Below are 20513 nucleotides of genomic sequence, written 5' to 3'. Positions count from 1 at the left end.
TTGTTTCTAATAGCAGTCAAAAATTATTTATGGAGCCTTATATAATTTCACTCTTTTAAAAAGGCAAATTTTTGATGTAATTAATATATTATGTACTTTTATTTTAATATGTAATCAATACTAATAATACTTAATACAATCATTTTATATAATTGTAACTTGATTGGAGGCAGTGTGAATCAGCATATTTGTCCAATTTAATTTTAAATACAAATTTGAATTATCCTCTACTTTGATGAATTAATTGTACATACAAAAAAATATTCTTATTTTATAATTATGAACGTGAACATGTGCAATTTTCATATTCATAATAACATCAATCACAAAAATTGAGAAGAAAAATTCAATAAATAACTAATAAAAATTATTTTTTGTATATTTGTTTAAAAAATTATTTACCTTCTATCATTTGCGCAAGATTTCAGTGGCAATGCAGATTATTAACACATACTGATAATACTGAAAGGTATTAATGATATTACTGTTTCGTAGCCTAGGCAGTGACCAAATTGGTTTACCTCACAAGGGTTACAAATATCTGCTATGAATAGCTCAAGCTTTTACAAAAGAAAAAAAACTTAAATAATTTAAAATACAACAGTACAATATAATACGAACTTATAGAGTTTCACATAAATACAAAAATGGACAAACAAGTGACTATTTTATTTGATAATAACAAAGCTATCACAATATTAACTTACAATGTATGACCACAAAAAATCATCGCATTAATCAAAAAGTTATTTTATATAACGTCAATCAAAAGGCTAAAACCAAAAGTTCTTGAGGAGCAAATGCACGAATTATTCTACCACCAGTATAATATAATTAAGACACCTTCATGAATTATTTCTTTTAATCCCAAAAGCTTGATTCAATTTTTTAAATCAATGTTTTACGCATGAAGAACATGAATACAGATTCGATAATAATATACGTATAAAAAACTTCGGGACCAAAAGATAATATAGAACAACAAAATCATGCCATCAACCTGTAAATTTGTTGTTGGCTTGGTGGTTGTTGCTGATTTTGTGTCTGCGGTTGTTGATGTAACGCCTGTGTTTGATGTTGTTGCATATGATGCATTTGATGCTGTTGTAAATGTTGAAGTTGATGTTGTTGTAAATGTTGAATTTGATGCTGCTGCATGTGTTGTAACTGGTGGTGTTGCAGATGTTGCTGTACCTGATGATGATGTGGCAGCTGATATTGCATATGATGCTGCGTTTGGTGTTGATGTTGTAAAGGTCTGTGATGATGTCGTGCGGGGCAACGGCTCGGCAGGGAAGGCTTGTCTCAGTAGGCCGACGCTTCTTTATATTCACTACCCTCCATAGTGAAGAAGTCCTCCAACTTCCATTGGAGAGTTTCGAAAGTGGGTCGTTTCACGGGGTCTTTGTGCCAACATTCTATCATTATATCATATAAAGCAGTTGGACAAGAATTGGGACAAGGCATTCGATAGCCGTGATCGACCTGATATAATACTTCTGCATTGGTCATTCCTACAAATCAAATAATGTATTAAACTAACGTAGCTAATTTTAATTATTTTTATTTGTAAAAAAATTTACATACCTGGATATGGTATTCGACCGTATGTGACAAGTTCTGTCAATAAAATTCCAAAAGACCAAACGTCCGATTTAATAGAAAATTTACTATAGTTAGCAGCTTCGGGCGCTGTCCATTTTATTGGAAATCTTGCACCAACTCGTGCTTCATATTCATCCTCCTATAGAAAGTTAAAAAATGTATATCTTGAAATTTAAAAATACTCTTATTTTATAAAGTATATAAATCATATAAACTTAAATTTTTACCTTAATTAATCTAGCCAAACCGAAATCTGCTATTTTAACTATATTACTATCAGCAACTAATACATTTCTGGCTGCTAAATCTCTATGAATGTAATTTTGAGACTCGAGATAAGCCATACCACCTGCTATTTGAGCCGACATATCTATAAGTTGTGGAAGTTTTAAGACACGGCCTTTTCCTAAAAAATAAATAAGTTTATATTATTTCAGATTTTTAAATGTATTTATAGCATGCAAATGCATGAGTGTGAAAATAAATATATTGAATAAAATACAACAGGATAAAATACCTTGAAGGAATTCTAGAAGAGAACCGTTTTTCATCAATTCTGTTATGATATAAATTGGTTCTTCTAAAGTGCAAACAGCATAAAGTTGTATAAGCTTTGGATGTCTCAGCTTTTTCATTATTTGTGCTTCAGCTAAGAAATCTTTAGGATCCATGGTACCAGATTTGAGAGTTTTAATTGCTACTGGGGTTGTATTATTCCAAAGACCCTCCCACACTTCTCCAAATTGACCATGACCCAACTTTCGTACAAATTTCAAGGAAGATCTGTCTATTTCCCATTGGTCCCGTGTGCGATGAGATAAACCTTCGGTAACCGGTTTTTCTACCTAAAAATTATAAATGGATGATTTAATATAACTACTACATTCTACGTACATATGTATAAATAATAAAATTCTGTAATCCATCTAATAGAATATAACTACAAAGAGATAATATATATATATATATCTACGTAGTTATGAATTATTACGCGGTTATAATTGTATATGAATATCAAATTTGAAATAAAAATGTTGATATTACATTGTGTACAATATGAATAAAATAAGATCAATATCATAGTTCTTTATGCAACAATAATTATGTAAATAAATATCCTGGCTTTATGATATTGTTGACATATTATATCATATTTCAATTTGGTTTCTTATATACAAGCAAGCACATTTGAATGGAAATTTACTAAGAGAATTGAAAAACAATACTTGCTAACCACTAACAAACAAATGTATAAGTTAAAATTAGCAATTGTGGATTAAGAAAAATAAAAAAATATCGCAGTTTCAAATGAAAATTTAATTAAATAATCTGATATAATTTGAAATTAAGTAAAATTGTATTTAGGTTCAATAAAAAATGTAAAATTACCTGAACACACGGTTTGTTGAGACTAACACATAACCCATCAGCATCTTTAGTATAATGTTCAACAAGCTCTTGTAAAGTTCGAAAAGTTGTTCGTCTAGCTATAAAGAAACCCCCTTCATCCAACTGTCTTATGCGATAATGTTTAACAGTATCTCCATCTCGTACTGATGAAAATGAAATAAATTTAAATTTTAACATTATAGTTATGAATTTTATAAAAAATAATCATTTTTAGAAGAAAGTTACAAAAAAAAATACCTGATAGCGAAAAGTCATTATGTCTGCTCTCCGAATCACGTATGAGAAAAGCACCATGTTCATTTTCTGGTAGAAGCAACTTCTTCTCCGCTTCGATTCTCTTGATTTTGCGGAAATACCAACTAAAATAAGAAAAAAATAATATTTTATTAGTAAATGAATAAATCAAAAATAAAATTCAAGTAAAAAAACTAAAATTTGAACAATTAAATAACATACATTAAAATATTCTTACATTTTCAAATACATTTACATTAGTTTCTATACTGAGTATGAAAATTAAAAAAAAAAAATGGGGGAATTCAATAATCAATATGATTTACAAATGAGCTCAATACAACCCTAATATGTATATGTATTTTCAATCATCATAATAGAATACACTAACACATATACGAGGTGATTATTATTTATATGTAATATGATTACATACATATGCATAAAACAAATATACAGCATTATCACAATCCTTTGAATAACTAATCATTTTTTTAATATGACAAAAGGAAATGAATATGTAAGTTCATTACACAAATAAAGTACGTATATGTAATACCCATATACAAAAGTTAAAATTATGTATAATGATTGCACAAAGTTTACATTTGAAATGAGAAGGTCAGTATTTTTTTTATTGACCAAAACGTGTGCTATATACGAAATATTCATAATGGAAAGAACACACTCAAAAGTGTAGCACGAAACGTGTTCGTGGTATCCAGCTGTGATGGGCGTATTTTCATATTATTGCTAACTCGTACGATCTTATTATTTCGACAAGTTTCTCCTATATTTTTTAAAACATGGGAATCACCGTTATCGATCACCGTCAAACCTGTCAATACAAGGATAAAATATCACCGAGTATTTGTTTGATATAGATTAAGCGCGCTAAGCCTGTATTATTGCACATGCAAAACTATCTAAAAAAAAAAAAAACACGTGCCGCGTACAACTCTTTGTGTCTTCACCTTACATTTAATATTTCATAAATGTGCAATATATGTGCATATAAAAAACTACTAACCAGAAAATGAAATATATGTGACGACTGTAAGAATTATATATCATATAGTAGAGAGGAGACAATCAATTCGCTTATTAACAAAAATGACCCGGAAAATGGAATGTAAATCGTTCATCACTAGCTATAACGTTAACGACTGGGGTTGGACATCGCGAAAGCAGAGAATTTCATACGAGATCGGGTTCCCTTTTGGCACAACGTAATTACAGTGCTGCATAAAGGTAATGGCTATTGCCCCTCATGGAAATATTTACCAGCGAACTTGCAGCATTCTCCAGGTACGTGAGCTGCTCGCCAAATTGGCATAAAATTGGTGTGATTCGTGTAGCTGTGCACCAAATTATCCATAATTTGGTGTATCAGTGTTAAGCAAAATACAAATTGACCAGTCTCATTTTTTCCTTATATTAAAATTTCCCTATATACACACACTACCACCAAAAATAAGTACACATGTACATAATGCATAGGATTTGAAAAAATTATGTTTATGATATGAAGCATTGCTCCAATTATTGTTATATGAAAACCTCGCAAGTTCAATTTTTTTTTCAGGGGAGTATTATTTCATCAACATTTATTGTTTTAAACGTTTATCACTGAAATGGAGTTGTGATGGGTCTAAGTGAGTTATGAAGGGGCGTTCTGAAGAAGCGTTTGGATAGCTAGCTGTCATCGCTCCGATCTAACACAAGATTCCGATGAAAATTTAAATGAGTTTGATAATATTTAATTCTCTTAAGCCTCTTGTCGGAGACATTAGCTTACTTCAATGTTAGCTAAGCCTCATGTGTATGTCGATAAGATATCAAAGCGACCTGAGGAATAGAAGTGTTTAAAATACATAAAAAAAAACACTATTTTTGATCAAAAGTCGATTTAAGTTTAACAGGGGTGAAAATGTATGTATTATATTACAATTTTTTATAAATTAAGGGGCTAAAACCATTCACCATTTCAATTAGGAATATATTGACTTGACTGAAAGTAATGTTCCTAAAAAACTAACTTAACTTAACTTGGGTGATGTCAGGCATGTTTCAAATATTCTCAGGATCATGAAGAATTTATTTATCTATGGATATGTATGTATGTCGAAGTATATAATATTTACACAGAGATTCGCTCGAGTATACATACATACATATAAGTATAATAGTTAAATGTTCGTTATGAAATAGCATCATTGATGCAATTATCATAATAATTTATATTAGAAAGTCGAAATTGTCTCCACACTATCATTTCATAGGATCATGACGAATACGTTAATACATGCTGCATATGTCATAAATTAAGGTGTAAATAATTAAAAAATACACTTGGTTATAAAAGGGAAAATTTACTAAATAATAACTGATAAACACCATTATCATTAAAATGTAATACATACGTAGATATAATTTTTTAAACAACAAAAAATGAAAATGCAATATGGGGATAACATATGGAACAATTTAAACGTCCATTTTATAAAATAAATGTGCATTTACAATTTTTTTTGTACATTAAAAAAAGTTTCTGTACATTACAAAAACATTGTGTGCATTTCTAAATGACGGATACAGATTGCATTAGAAACTTTGATTTGATCATTAAAAAAAATATTTGCTACTTAAAAAGCGAATGAAATGTGTATTAAAATGACAGATGAACTGTATCGACAACGTCGCGAATACCAAAATACGAACCGACAACGACCAACGCTTCTCTCTACTGGATTCCTTCTTTTCTTTTCGGCTTGCGACCTTCGACCAATTTATACATACAGGTACTTAATTAATTTCAGGTATGATGAGGTTTCAAAAATGAGTGAAAAAAAGTAACTTTTACCATTGATCAAGTTTTTAACCTGTGAGTTGCAAAGAGGCGGTAGAAAGCCGTGTTTGGATAGCTAGCTGTCATCGTTTTGATCTGACACAAGATTCCGATGCAATTTTTAATCAGTTCGTTAATAATTAAACAACCTAGTTTCATGTTGGAGACATTAGCGTTGTCTCCAACATGTCACTGAACTAATAGAGTGAATCGAATAAAAAGCCTGCAATTACTTATATTGATGACCAAAATGAGCAATATGGCAAAGTATGAAAACGATCGGATAAGAGGCAAACTTTTTCCTGAATTGTAATCGTAAGTGAAACGTAAAAGAGGTTAGTAAAAATGAACAAAATTTTCAACTCGATTACACGACAAAGAAGACATCATTTCGGATACCAACTTACATGTGATTTCATAATTACATATAAAACACGAATAAAAAATCTAGTGTAAATCAAAAAATTCCAAAGGATAACATTTTCAAAATCAGTGAAATATTTGAACACTGACTGTCATTGATGGATTGATATTAACACACCAAAGTATTATATTAAATATTTATAAAGTAATAAGTGACTTTTAGTTTCTCTTTTAGACAAAAATTTCCCTGTATATATATATGTATGTATATGTATTAAAGATTAGTCTGGGAGAATATTTGTTTTATTTTATAGTTTTAAAACATCTTTAAATCACTACACATTAATTATATTTACTGTCAGCTACATATTCTGATCAATAGAAATCGCGTATTGGCATTTGCGGTACAGATTTCGTAAAAAGTGATTGCCAATCAAGAGGCGTAGATACAAGTTATGCCCTATAACAAATCTAAATGAAATGAGGTTTTGAACAAAATTATTTATAGTTAAGTTTTTTAGAAAACCGTTCAATTTATTCGTATCTGCACATTTTATGTCAAACGAAATCATATTATGATTTTTACGAATAAAAAGTGTTGAAGTGAAGTTGAAGGCACGTGACAAGTGACAAACAAAAAATTGGGTTCCCAAGATTGTAGTAAGATACGAAGAAAATGAACATATGATGAAAGATATTACAAGAAGATAAAGATAAATTTATTGTAATTCCTCGTGTTCTCATAGATATATAAATCGAGATAACGATTTATTGTATAAACAGAAAGCGATAAGTTGATGATTTTAATACTTTTAGCGACTTGGGCACAATGTCAACAAGTCACACAACTTCAGTCCAGTTTGAATCGTTTGGAGTTAAAAAAATAATCGGTCACTTTATGTGCGATATAATTCGAATTAAGAATTTGAGAAGACATACCTGCAGTCTACGATACTGTTTTTATGTTCCCTAACAACTTTATCATTCCACAGATCAGACTTTTCCAAAGATCCTACTTTCATGTTTATAATGTGAAACTCTTGGGCACATTGTTAACACGATCACAAATATCACGAAACCGCACAAAATTCATTACATTCTGCTGCTACATCAGATACTTAAAATCACTTTTTTTTTCGCGGAGAAAGATTGGAATTGAAGTTCTAAATATAAAAAGACACGAAGTCATCTCAGAAAACGTCTGTCAAACTATCACAAGCACATGTTTAATGCGACAAAATAAAATTTGATACGCGATTGTCGAAAGCTTGATTCACACTAGACAAAAAAAATTGAAAACAGTGATAACTATTATAAATATCTAATAACAAGATAAGATAAGATATATGTAGGTATTATCGAAAATTTAAGTAGTAAACACAAATTAAGTGTAAATAGAAAAAAAAAACTATTATATTACGGAATACGTATTTTTTTCACAAGAAATGTGATTTTCATGATGAACTCTTAATAAAACATTGAATCGAATCAATATGCGATTCAATGATGACAAAGTATAGAGGAAGTGAAAAATATTTATAAATTCCTCTTAGCACGAGCAACATTAATTGCAATTTATGATATAAACTTTAATTAGTGATTTTATTATGTAACTTTTTTATTGAAACATATTGTATATGCGTATATGATATACTGAATTAAAATTGCAAAGTACACATATTGTACAAGAAAAAAAATGTTTTCCGAGAAATAAAAATATTGCAAATGCATTCGCGCACAAAAATGCGACAATTACATAAGTTATGTCAGTTACAATGAGAAGTAAATTATATGTTCAGCGCACGTTTGATCACAACACACAAAGGATATTAATTCTTCGAAGCGAATTTTCGTAGAACATTCAAAACATAATCACGACAACGAATCGAATTTTTCGAATTGTCAGACCAGTCAAATCATGTTTTTTTTTTGCACATATTGCAATTGAAATATTATAAGTATACATTATTCATCTAATATATAATTTCGAAAGAGACTTTGTATGTATGTTTGTTTGGGTCGTAAAATCTGTGGCGTTCAATTTAATAAAAAAACAAATGAATATTCAAATAAATTTAATAAAATGTTTACTATTAGATTGGCCATGTTTAAGCGGTTTATATTACAAATACCGAGCGAAGCCGTGTAAAAACACTATTCTTATATATAATTTCGAAAGATACTTTGTATGTATGTATGATGGTTTGTTTGGTTTGTAGGATCCGTGACTTTCAATTTAATAAAAAAAAAAAAGAATATTCAAATAAATTTAAATAAAATAAAACTATTCAAATATTTACAATTGGATTAGCCATGTTTAAGCGGTTTATATTACAAATACCGAACGAAGCCGGGTAAAACCACTAGTAAGCTATATTTTGGTTTATATGTATATATAATAAAAAAAAAAACCGAAAAGTTTTGACGAATTTGATTTTATTTGTGTGCAGTTAACTTACGGTAGGGTGGTTAGCTTGACATAAGTATCCGACGAAGTACCGTTGGACGGTTCCGACGACGCTAACGATGTGATGGACGTTCCAGAGAGTCTTCTGGACCAGACCCTCCGCTGCTTCTTTATTCTCTTGTCGGCCGACTTCAGGGCGAGCAAATGCTTTTTGACGATATCGTGCCACTTGGATCTGAATGTGATAGGTATATCGGTGGCAGGATCTTCTTTGCAACATGAAAGACCGTCGCTGTGTCGTCGTGATACCTCCGTCTGTATTATCTTCTCATTGGACTTGAGCGGTAAACTTTTACGCCTCAGCTCGGGCAAAGCGTCCTCCTCCAGATGTCGGTGATCGGTGATCCACTTGGAGACAAAGTCAGTCTTGTCGCGATCCGTGTTCACATATTTGGGATTGTACTCGATCCTATCTAAACTGACCCACTGACTAGATTTAGGTTTTGACTTGAATATCACATCGTTTTCTGGATCGTCAAAGTCGCACGAGCCGATCGAGGAAACGGATTGCTTCTTCCTCGGCATGTACGGCCTCCTGCAATTTCGCACCAGATCCGACTGAGCCACCGAACTGTTGTCCTCACTCCGGACGCTTTCGGCACCTTCTTCCACGAGGGTCTTTTGGATATGTTCTATGTTTGCGTACGTACTATCGGAGCACATGGAGTCCACACTCAATCTAGGCGGCGAGAGAGCGAACGTGCTCATTTTCCTAACTCTAATATCACATTTAGTTTGGGGTTCCGTTTCTGTGGGGGATTCAACAGTTTCGGGAAATTTGTCTTTGTTGAGGTTCTCGTTGAGAAACACACACGGCACTTCGAGCTGCTGCGAGAGCTTGCGGGTGGATGTGTTGGTGTCTGGATCTACTGATTCGACGTCATCGGAGGTCGTGTCATGGGGTTGTGCTGAGGTCGGTGGTGGGTCAGGTAGAACCAGCCGCCTGGTGGCGACCAGTCTGAGGAAGTCTGTAACTGCTGCGAGATGAGCTCCTGTGACGGCGCCATGTAGCCTCACCGCTGACACCTGATGAGGTACCAGCTGGTTATCGCGCAAACACCACACCACAGGCAACGGGCCACTCTCAGAAACCATGGTGACACGGAGATAGTCAACGCGGCGTCATGATACAAGCTCAACGGCCAACTGACTGCAGGCCGACGAGCCGGAAGCCGGTGGTGGACCAGCACCCCCACCTGCGTTCCGTGGACATCATCACTCGCCGCTAAACGAGACACTTCACCACTTACACACATCAATGCTATCAATCTTCACATTGGACAAACCGTCTAAAGCATCGGGATATTACTCCAAACTGCACACATTTGAAATCAAATAAAAAACATCTGACTTGCGAATTGTATCATTTTCCAGATTTTCATACCGAATATTTACAAAAATATATGTACATCTTAGATTGTACTTATGATTGTGATACATTACAAACGCTAGCCCCATCGCCTACATGACCATTAATGGAATTAACGCTGTAATAATTTAACCAGGTCGCTTGCCTTAGTTGTGATCATTATTTAATTGCAAAGTAAATAAAATGAACAGGATGTGGCAGATGATGAAATGGTTTCAATTGAATATAATTCCCTTGCCGATCTTATTTAATGTCACTTCATCAAATACTCAGAAGGCATTAAAAATATTTGTATATGTAAATATCGAAAACAAAACGTGTACAACAATATGCGTAACACGTAATTATTTATTTAAAATAGTATTTTGAAATAAAAATATTTATTTTATTTATTGATTTTACACACTCGATGAAAAAAAAGATCACGATTCCGGAATACTTGCATAAATTACAGAAAAATAAATATTATCGAAAATATTTTTTATATTCGTTAATAAGATTGAGGAAAATAAAATTAAAATACGTATGTTCTCGGAACTTTAAGGATCATGTTCAAAATTGCATAATAATTTGTAGTATAATATATACTAGTTTTTTACCCGGCTTCGCTCGGTATTTGTAATATAAACCGCTTAAACATGGCCATTCTAATAGTAAACATTTTATTAAATTTATTTGAATAGTTTTATTTTATTTAAATTTATTTGAATATTCATTTGTTCGTAACGTCACGGATTTACAAACCAACAAAAGTTAAATACATACATACATAGTTACAAAGTCTCTTTCGAAATGATATATACAATATTAGATTATCGAAAATATTTTTTATATTCGTTTTTATAAGATTGAGGAAAATAAAATACGTACATATATTTTCGGAACTTAAAAGATCATGTTCAAAATTGCATAATAATTTGTAGTTATTTGAAAAACACGACGCCACTGGCTAGTTTTTATGGCGATTGCACTCCAAGTGATCGCCAATTAACATAATCGTAATTATTATTGCAAGCTGAGAATCACTTTCTATTTTCCAGCTCTGCCAGTTTCCAGCTTTATTTATTTAGCGTGTGAACGTTTTAGGGCACGACGAGAATCAAATCGGATAAATAGCCATCGAAAAAATGGTAAATTTTAACGAAGTAAAAAAAAAATTAAGAATCCATTAGAAACAGGTCTAAATATAATGAGCGATAAGACTCAGACTCAATTTGTAAGCCACGAAATTAACAGGCAATAAGTTGTTTGTTCGACCCTCTTTAAGAAGATTTGACAAATGCATTCACAGTCTTGAATACAAGTCCGTTCGCAGATTGCATGTTCAGAAAGCGAAAATTATGCAAATATTAGGTATCACGCGAATACCTCGAAGTGTGGCAAAAAGAGAAATTAGCATTTAAGACAGAGCTCCACCATCAAGGAATTACGCACGTACTGCGAATTACGATATTTTTAGCACACTATAACACCTGAATAAAAAGGCAACTATCGCATAATTTACATCGTCTATTACAGAGGTGGATCGGCGAGGTTCTGATGTATACCTACAATCAATTCAAAGACAATACGAGTAATGGATAGACGACTCCAAGGCACAATGCATCGTAAAATACAAATATGTACGTATAGTCGATTACTAAAATAAAGAGTATCAAAATATCCGACTATGGGATCTTCATTAGCTGCGTACATCTCTCACCGTATTGCGTTACATAATTTAGCAACTGTATTTAAAAATGTTAAACAGGTATATGTGATGATTGAAAATATGTAAACAGGACGTGGAGCACTGAGACGTGGGTCGGAAAAACCAATCGTGAAATAACCAAAACGACAGAATCGAGGGCATATGCGCGTGCGAGTGTCATCAATAACATAGCACGCCCTAATTAAAGGATGTCATTGTCAAACCAGCGCGTAAACAATTCAACGTGTAAATGCGTTCAAATCAATTGAATTCATCGACTAAATGTGTCTATATACCAATGTGTCTCGTCTAAACAAAGAAATAAACATGCAGATGACAGTTTTCAATTTTATGTTGCCAAAAAACCACCCCATCCGTCAAACGTTTTAGGAAGAGTGTAATGTGTGAATTGTTGCAACAGAAAATATTTCGGGATAAAAAATAACGCTCGGGAGTATAATAAAAAGTGTGATATTCACATGATTGTCAAGAGATGGTCGTCATTTAGTAAAAACTAACCAAGTGAAGCTAATAAAAGCTTGTAAGAATTATGAAGGTCATGTAGTGCAAATTTGGACAACAGATTATGAAACCCAATACAGTAACCAATTCTTGAAAGTTCTGAACGAAGATCAGGGTTTATTTTATCTATCTACGTCATTGATAAAATGTCGAGTGTTACACGATTATAGTAAGTACACACTCAAAAGTGCGACACTGGACGCGTTCGTGGACTCAGTGAAAGGTGTATCTTCACGTCATTATTTTTCGACCATTGTGGCGCATTAGGGACTCCTGTAATGCAACAATGGTTCAAAGTTAAACTTAAATAAATCATTAATTCATATGATCTTATTATTTCGACAAGTTTCTCTTGCATTTCTTTAAATATAAATATGGGATTCACCGTTATCGATCACTGTCAATACAAGGATGAAATATCACGGAAAACACTCCGTGGGGTGAGGTTTGCAAAGGGACGCGACGGTATAGATTTGGCGTACCAGTGTCTTTTTGCATTTGCAAAACTATTTAAAAAAACAAGTGATGTGTAGTCTTGCAAATTTTAATGCGGTTTGTTAGTAGTATGCTTACGCGCCGCTACAGTACTGAGCGTATGCACACAACTACAGATACTGAGGGTACATACGCGCAAGTATACATTCGAGAAACCGCATCAAAGTTTAGAAAATACTGTACCTCTCTGTACCCTTAACTAGGTAATATGGTTTTGACAGCGGATGAGGATACTCAAGTCGGATAAACAGACAAACCCAACATTTTTGTATTTTAATAACTATGTATGTGGGTACGTTTATACGTACCTACATTATAGGAGTTATAATTTTAAGTTTTCTAGAATTTTTTAAGAAAATAAGTTTTCAATTACCATGTTTTAGATACAGGATCACAAAATTTGTTTACACTATCTCACAATAACTCAGATCGTAAACGGGTTTTGGAAGAGGTCGCAGCCCTTAATAGGTCTTGTTTTTTCAATGACCCCGGCAATAGTGAATAATCTAGTCGAGAGGAAAAACACTAATAAGAAGCAAGTCATTACATTACAGACAAAAAACTGATCACAAGTTTCCACACAGGAATATTGCGTTCGCGCAAATGAGTCCATTGGTAACGGATAATGTTGCACTTTCGCAGATAAAATTGCACGAATAAGAACATTCTTTGAATATTTTTAGAAGCACAATGGACAAAATTAAGAACACAACACAAGTTTTAGGATGTTCAACGACTTTGATCGTGGCTTTTTTTTATCACACCTAGTGAATAAATAATGACGAAATAAATTAATATACAAGACACATTTGCGAAGTATTCATGAGGTTTTACATCATAGGTATATTTATTACACTTGAATTTAAAAAAATATATCTTGAGCGATAAAACTACTAGGAAACATGACGCATGATTTCAATTTTGATACGATTAATGGTGACAGTTTTGATTATGTTTCATAATGTGACACACCTTTTTATTCGATAATAGCCGAACAACAAAACGCAATGATTTAATGAAAAATAAATTTCAGTCCGATTCAATTAGGGGTTTGGGAGATAATTGAATTCGAAAACATCAAAAAAGAGGACACCTATAAGGGGAGGTACCATTTCCAGTCAACTTAAAAATTTGAAAAAAATTTACGTTGTGCCGATAAGAATTTCGGTAACCGATACGTTTAAGTTCGATAGGACTAACGGTGTTCGAAAAATCCCCAAAATACAAAGACACACATATACACATTTTTTCTAGATCATGAAAACGTGATTAGTAATCGATTTTGAGTTCGAATCAGTCAAAATCTCGAGTTCGAATTTTCGCATGATCACAAAACTTCATCTATTGTTACTACGTACATAGGTAGATAAAGTAATAAGCACTATGAAGGTAAATTGCTATAGGATTCTATATAATCTAACGAAATATATAAATAATGAATTGAATTACATAATTAAATGCTGCCTCACCGGAAAAGATGACTTCAATATGTACATTCAAAAAGTGTTTTGAAAAATATTGTGAAGACACCGTATGGCGTACTGAAAGGTATGATAATATATAAACAATGGGACGTGTCGGTACGAACGAAAAAATTATTCGAGCGACCCTCGACAAGGACGTTCGTTGATCACGCAATCAACGCGAGGCTATTGAGGGTCAAGATCCTGCCGAGCACACAGAACACACTTTTGAGCCTCTCAAAACGTGGGTCTGCATATAATTCTTGCGTCGTATGATTTAAGTATGGAAGTGTTCGAAGATGAAGAAGATGCGATGTAAAACACGCAAGCACAGGACCACATCCGAAACGCCCGCAAGGAGGAGAAACGCGAACAGAGAGAGCCAGGATGGAATGTGGGAAGCTGGTGGATGGATGATGCCCTGCTCTCGCTGCATTATACAGCGATTGTCAGACGCGAATAAAAAAACCACAACATCCATCCGAGGAGGAAGCATTGACCTGGAGAGCGGGTCTTTGCCTCCTTCGAAATAATATGATAACAATGATAAATATAATTACATTAAAAATTACGCATTTTCGTCAATGGACAATGAACGTAATGAATCATTATCGCGGAAAATGTGCGTACAATTTGCGCATACGAAATACAAGGTAAAACGATTCCGAAATGATTTTCACGACGTCGCTCATTTTTTCTTTTTCTTTGATAAAAGGAAAATGCACAAAAGGAACATAAACGAGTCACAACACGTACTATCTCAGATGATCATTCTTGTTGATCAACAACCGTTCATTGTCGGGTGAAGGCTTTTTCTGCAACCTGCATTACGTGCACATCGGCACTTCTGAAATCCTCGAGTGCCCGCTAATTCATCGACCGACAAAGTATATCGAGATTCAATTCATTGTACTACCTAATGCGTTTGTAAGGATAGGTTAGGTTTGAGCATAAAATCAAGACCATAGAGATAGATCTCGGTTAATCAATATAACTGTTAATTCTCAACTAAAAATAATTAATTTAAAATGTATTTGAAGCGGGATATATTAATATTCATGGAAATTCACGAAAATCCTTCAAATCTACAAATAATACACAGAGGGGTACGCGTCACGTGTTTTTTTTTTTGTTTTGCACATGCAAAAAACCGATAGCATGCTTAATCTATACCATCGCGATCCTTGTCAAAACACACCAACTAGAGTATTTTCAGTGATATTTTATCCTTTTATTGATATTTTATTTTATTTTACAGAGATATATATCAGGAAGGTTTGACAGGAAGACCCCAAATGCGCCTATCGGTGGTAAACCTAGGCATATCAAGAAGATGATTGAAAATTCAAGACTTTTACTGATTTATACTCAGGATCGGTCACAGATTACGTTTTCATTGTGTCTGTGTGTTTTGGAGATAATCCAAGTACCGTTAATTCCATCACACTAAAACTTTTTTGTATTTGTTATTTTAATACCAATTGTTAGGTTGCTTTGAGTGTAGCTCAACCAGTCAGAAGTGGTCTCTTATATATATTGTATATTTTTTGGAAAAGTTTCATTTTTACAAGCCTCTTCTATGTTTGCCTTCGCTCGTTCGTCTGACAACATTTGGATTTGATATCCTACATTCTTCCGATCGTTTTGAAACTTTACCATTCTGCGCAGTTTGGTCAACAATATATATTCAAATCAAATCCGCCAGTGCGATGGTGAAAAATAATCGTAATAGACAAGTTTAAAAAATGCTACAATTTTGACCATCTTGACGTCTAATGGTAAGTTGCCGTATTTATTTGCCTTTCCACCACCCTCTCGCTTTGTCAGATTTTAATTATTTAAACGCCTATATTTTTTTACATACCTCCTTTACGTTTCACTTATTCTTTTTCACACTATATCTTATAATTTCCAAATTTTGTTCGCCCGCACAATACAAAGGCAAACTAATGTTGTAAATAAAATTCAGTACTTTCAAATGCGATAGAGGATTTGATGTGAAATGATATTATACGTGGATCGAAATAACGCAGAGTCATTCTTCGAAACTTCTACAATCTTCCATGAGTAAATATCACTAGTCGGAGTGCATGGTGCAAAACATAAAATGAAAAGTGAGTGACCGCTTTGAGTGTAGCTCAACCAGCGACAAATGTTCCAAGTGTGTTCGCGTGACCCCAACTGTATTGGAAACGGGACGATATTGCATTTTAAAACAAAGTGCATTCAAAAAAATATACTCATAGTGCAACAGATATGTACATATCTGACAAGGAGAAGAATCAAGTGCAAACAAATACAAATGCACATAATGCGTATGCGGATACTCCACAGTAGGCTTTTCAGGTTTGATGTGATAAGAGTAGTAGCATCGATAGCAGTGTCCGGGTCAAACGAGCTCCAGTAACAGCACGGTTTTTTGAGATGCAGCTTTGGCTTTTGAGGGCATTCACTGTCACACGCTCGTTTGCAATACGACAAATGCTCAAGTCAAGACAAACGCTAATAGAAAACGATCATTGTAGGCCACGCCAAAAGAATTGGTATACATAACGTTTTTATGCACCGTGTGATAACATCACATTCGTTAACGCGTTACTCAATGAACGTGTGTAATCGTCAAATAAACACGATCATCATCAAGCGCATACTCATCGTAACACGAAATGAGTTTGGAACACACTTGAATTTATTAAAAAAAAAAAAAAAAAAATATATATATATATATATATATATATATATATATATATATATATATATATATATATATATATATATATTTATGAGATGAACCTCCAATACAGCGGGATGCGGAAAACGAGTATGCGTAATAAGTGGCGCCAACATTGCAACCATAAACAAAAAATGAAAAAGAAAGAAGAAAAAAAAGGACATTCAATTTGCGAATGTATTGCGAAATTATTCACGCACGATTTTTTTCGCGATATTTCGCTTACCTTCCGTGCTTGAGATGCGCATAAATTTGCGAGCGTTAATAAATCAAAACACGTATGTAAATGCACTATATGGACATTGTATTCGAAACGATACGTCCTCGGAAGTGGGCTGTGATCAAAAGATGGCGAAAATATCTCAGGTCGTTGCCATCGCTATCATCATCACATCGCAGTCTGAGTACCAAAGTTGGTGATAGTACGCATTTGCATAATAGTCGTATTGGAGCGAATTGAAAATCATCTTCCGGTGTAATTATAGGCAAGGTCATATCCGAGGGGAATTTCCTACGAATTTCCTTAGTTTGCAGCCTTGGTTGGGTGTTTTTCGCGATACTGAAACAATGCATAAAATCGAATCGCGTTCCGCTCGAATTTGCATTTTGTATGCGTAGAATCGATGGTTTTAAAAATTACACCACAATGAAAACATTAAAAGCAACTTTCGAACATCAGCCGAAGGATATTTGCGCTCTATTTCCTAGTTTTGAGCGTGAAAGTTTCGTCGCACGTATAATTTTGCACACGAGTTTTAAGAAGTAACATGGTGCGACTGCCACATGTGGAGCAAGATTAAAAAGTTACCTGTTAAAAATAAACGACAGTTACGACCACTTCCGTTCGGTCTGCAGATGCCAGGTCGAGATGAGAGATTTATACATGAAGTTATTTCACCGTTTAAAAACCTGTTCCAACACACAAAGCTGTTGTTTCCTCAAATGATCGATTAAAACCGATGAGAGCCTTATTTTTTTCTGTGCCACTTCGGACTCTCGATATTATTTATCGGGCGGTCAGTCTCGTTTTGCATGTGTGCTCTCGAAATGAGCGATAAACAACTGCCGCTATAAAGATTGCGCAGGGAAGCGAATCAATTGAAAAGCAAAAATCGATTTTGATAACCTAGAAAATAAGCTCTTGAGGTTTTCCTGCTCGTCGACTGTTTGATGCTGGTGCGTGAGCACAATGCACCGCACATTTCTTGATCATGAACGTTGAAGCTTTAAGAATTTTATATAAAAAAACCTCGGGGTTAGATGGCAGGAAAGTATCTATTCTATGTGCACATCGGCAATACGTATGTGAGATGCAATGGGTCGTTTACCTTTGCTGTGCTAAGCTTACGGTGGTTGATGGACAACTTGTAGCAAGACGACAGTCGGTTGACAAACGCGAATTTCTTTCGGTTGGGAATTTCTAGTTTCACAAAAGGAAATATCAGTGAACGAGTGACTTTGCGTAGATCGTCCTTCTCTATAAATAAACACTTACTTAAAATCTTAAAACAAATTTCATTCTATGAATTTACACGAAAAGAAGATCAAAGATTAATCATATGATCAGCTGACACTAATCTGAAAGTGTAAATATGTATTTTTTCAACATTATGTGTCTTTTTTTTATAATATACAAAAATAATTGTACTGAATGGTAAAATTCAAATATATAAATTGGCTATAACCTTTTAAACACCGATTATGTAACTTCCATTGTATTTAAAACCAGTACCGATTGGTGCAACTAAAATATAACCTCAACCTCAACCTAGAACTCTGAACACTGATTTTAGAAAAGTTGACCAACTTGTCTTGTCGCCTTCCATTAAAAATATTACAAATTATTGGTTTTAAAAGTAAAAATTTTCAACAATTACAATCAATCCCATTAATTTTATTTTTATTTATTTATTATGTATACCAGTAAGGCCTAACAGGTAACCCCAATGCGTCTCCCTGAAACAATGTACATTTGACAAATATCTTATATTATTAAAAGAGCTAATCTTAAATACAAATTGCATAATCTCAGGTCTCTTTTTATGTGATAGATGCGTTCTACAGGATACCGCATAAAAATCCATAATTTTGAAGAAAAAGTAAGGATGCGTTCCAATGTGCTGGTCATTTAAGTTTGGAAATGAGGGGGGATATCACTCAATAACGCCTAATCTCCCCTGGTTTAGACCGAATTGTACTGGTCACGGCCCGATTTTGGACAAAACAAGGCCGGTTGGGCTTACCTTCCACCTTTCTCGACACGGATACAATACGACGTCGCTTTGCGACAAAGCGAGGAAAACATCAGATTTCGCCCGTAGCGTATGTATGTACCTATAAACAACTACATACTATGTTATCTTTTTTTTTACTATTTACTTACCTCTTCTTAGCTTTGGTTGTGTTTCGAAGTTTGGGTTCTTATCCGATCGTTTTCAAACTTTACCATTTTGCTCGGTTCGGTCATCAATATATGTAAGAGGAAATGACGTCCGCCATTACCATGGTGAAAAATAATCGTAATAGACACGTTTGAAAATACTACATCTTCCTTCACGGTGACGGTGACGTCTATCGTCCACACTGTTCTGATCGTTTTTTCCCGTTTCGCCCCCCTCCCGATATGGCAGATTGAGGACTTTGCCATACTCATGATCAAAGTTTACAGAGAGAATTGGTGATTTCTTAATTAGGTTTTTTATATATTGTCTTAATTTTATAAGCAAAATATAGAAGAGGTTAGTTTTTAAAAAACATTTTTTTTACATGGTTTATATAAGTTTCACTTTTTTTTTTTGAGTATTTGCATTAAATATAAAACGTAAAAAGAGACCTGAATGTATATTGTAATTACATTTGTCAATTTTTTCTCGATATCTTGCAATTTGCTTCTGTGCAAATAGAATGCAAGATGTTAAAACCATAATTGCATATGTGCGAGTATGATATGCAAGATGAAAGCCACGCCCACGTGGCACAAGGCTCTATTGGTTTTAAGATTACGAAACTCAATCATGGTATTTTATGTATTCATATGTTTTGCGAATAAAATGTCCTCTCCCTGATAACCTTTTTACCGAGAAAATCTCGATTTTCCATTTATTATTTACGATTTCAAAACCTAAAAAATCCAAACATATTAATGTTAATACTTACATCCCATCCAAAAGCAGGCTGATAATAAATCAATATATAATAATAGCTTTATTTAATCATTGGAGAACATATGTACATTCAATCGCATAGTATGTAATAAAGCGACATTGTCACAGAAGATTTGCAGCGGTATGCCAGCCGTTAGCAACGCTTAAAAGTA

At 33.6% G+C, this 20513-nt stretch overlaps 3 protein-coding genes across 3 annotated transcripts; all 3 read right to left on the bottom strand.

The window, feature by feature from the left end:
• Window positions 1-388: 388 nt before the first annotated feature.
• On the bottom strand, window positions 389-7740 carry Src42A (Tyrosine-protein kinase Src42A). The gene is made up of 7 exons (XM_077428242.1): window positions 7400-7740; window positions 3253-3374; window positions 2995-3158; window positions 2123-2450; window positions 1833-2011; window positions 1588-1744; window positions 389-1514 (listed from the first exon to the last, which is right to left on the bottom strand). The coding sequence occupies exons 1-7, from the start codon at window positions 7480-7482 to the stop codon at window positions 1306-1308; spliced, it is 1242 nt and encodes a 413-aa protein (XP_077284368.1). The 5' UTR covers window positions 7483-7740; the 3' UTR covers window positions 389-1305.
• LOC143909941 (uncharacterized) lies at window positions 988-1224 on the bottom strand. The gene has a single exon (XM_077428259.1). The coding sequence runs from the start codon at window positions 1222-1224 to the stop codon at window positions 988-990; it is 237 nt and encodes a 78-aa protein (XP_077284385.1).
• Window positions 7741-8915: 1175 nt separating the features above from the next.
• Window positions 8916-10022, bottom strand: LOC143909981 (uncharacterized). Its single transcript, XM_077428306.1, has one exon. The coding sequence runs from the start codon at window positions 10020-10022 to the stop codon at window positions 8916-8918; it is 1107 nt and encodes a 368-aa protein (XP_077284432.1).
• Between the last annotated feature and the right edge of the window lie 10491 nt (window positions 10023-20513).

Source organism: Arctopsyche grandis, chromosome 3, assembly GCF_051622035.1.
Source record: "Arctopsyche grandis isolate Sample6627 chromosome 3, ASM5162203v2, whole genome shotgun sequence".
Taxonomy (NCBI): domain Eukaryota; kingdom Metazoa; phylum Arthropoda; class Insecta; order Trichoptera; family Hydropsychidae; genus Arctopsyche; species Arctopsyche grandis.
The sequence above is the reverse complement of the archived record's forward strand: the minus strand, read 5'-3'. Positions and strand labels throughout refer to the sequence as shown.

Bases quoted from the DNA above. Each gene is read 5' to 3' on its own strand.
- LOC143909941 (XM_077428259.1), bottom strand. From the start codon at position 1,224: ATGCAATATCAGCTGCCACATCATCATCAGGTACAGCAACATCTGCAA.
- Src42A (XM_077428242.1), bottom strand. From the start codon at position 7,482: ATGAAAGTAGGATCTTTGGAAAAGTCTGATCTGTGGAATGATAAAGTT. The intron at 3,159-3,252 runs GTATTTTTTTTT...CATTTTCATCAG, and splicing joins TAATGACTTTTCGCTATCAG to TACGAGATGGAGATACTGTT. The intron at 1,515-1,587 runs GTATGTAAATTT...TTTGATTTGTAG, and splicing joins CGGTCGAATACCATATCCAG to GAATGACCAATGCAGAAGTA.
- LOC143909981 (XM_077428306.1), bottom strand. From the start codon at position 10,022: ATGGTTTCTGAGAGTGGCCCGTTGCCTGTGGTGTGGTGTTTGCGCGAT.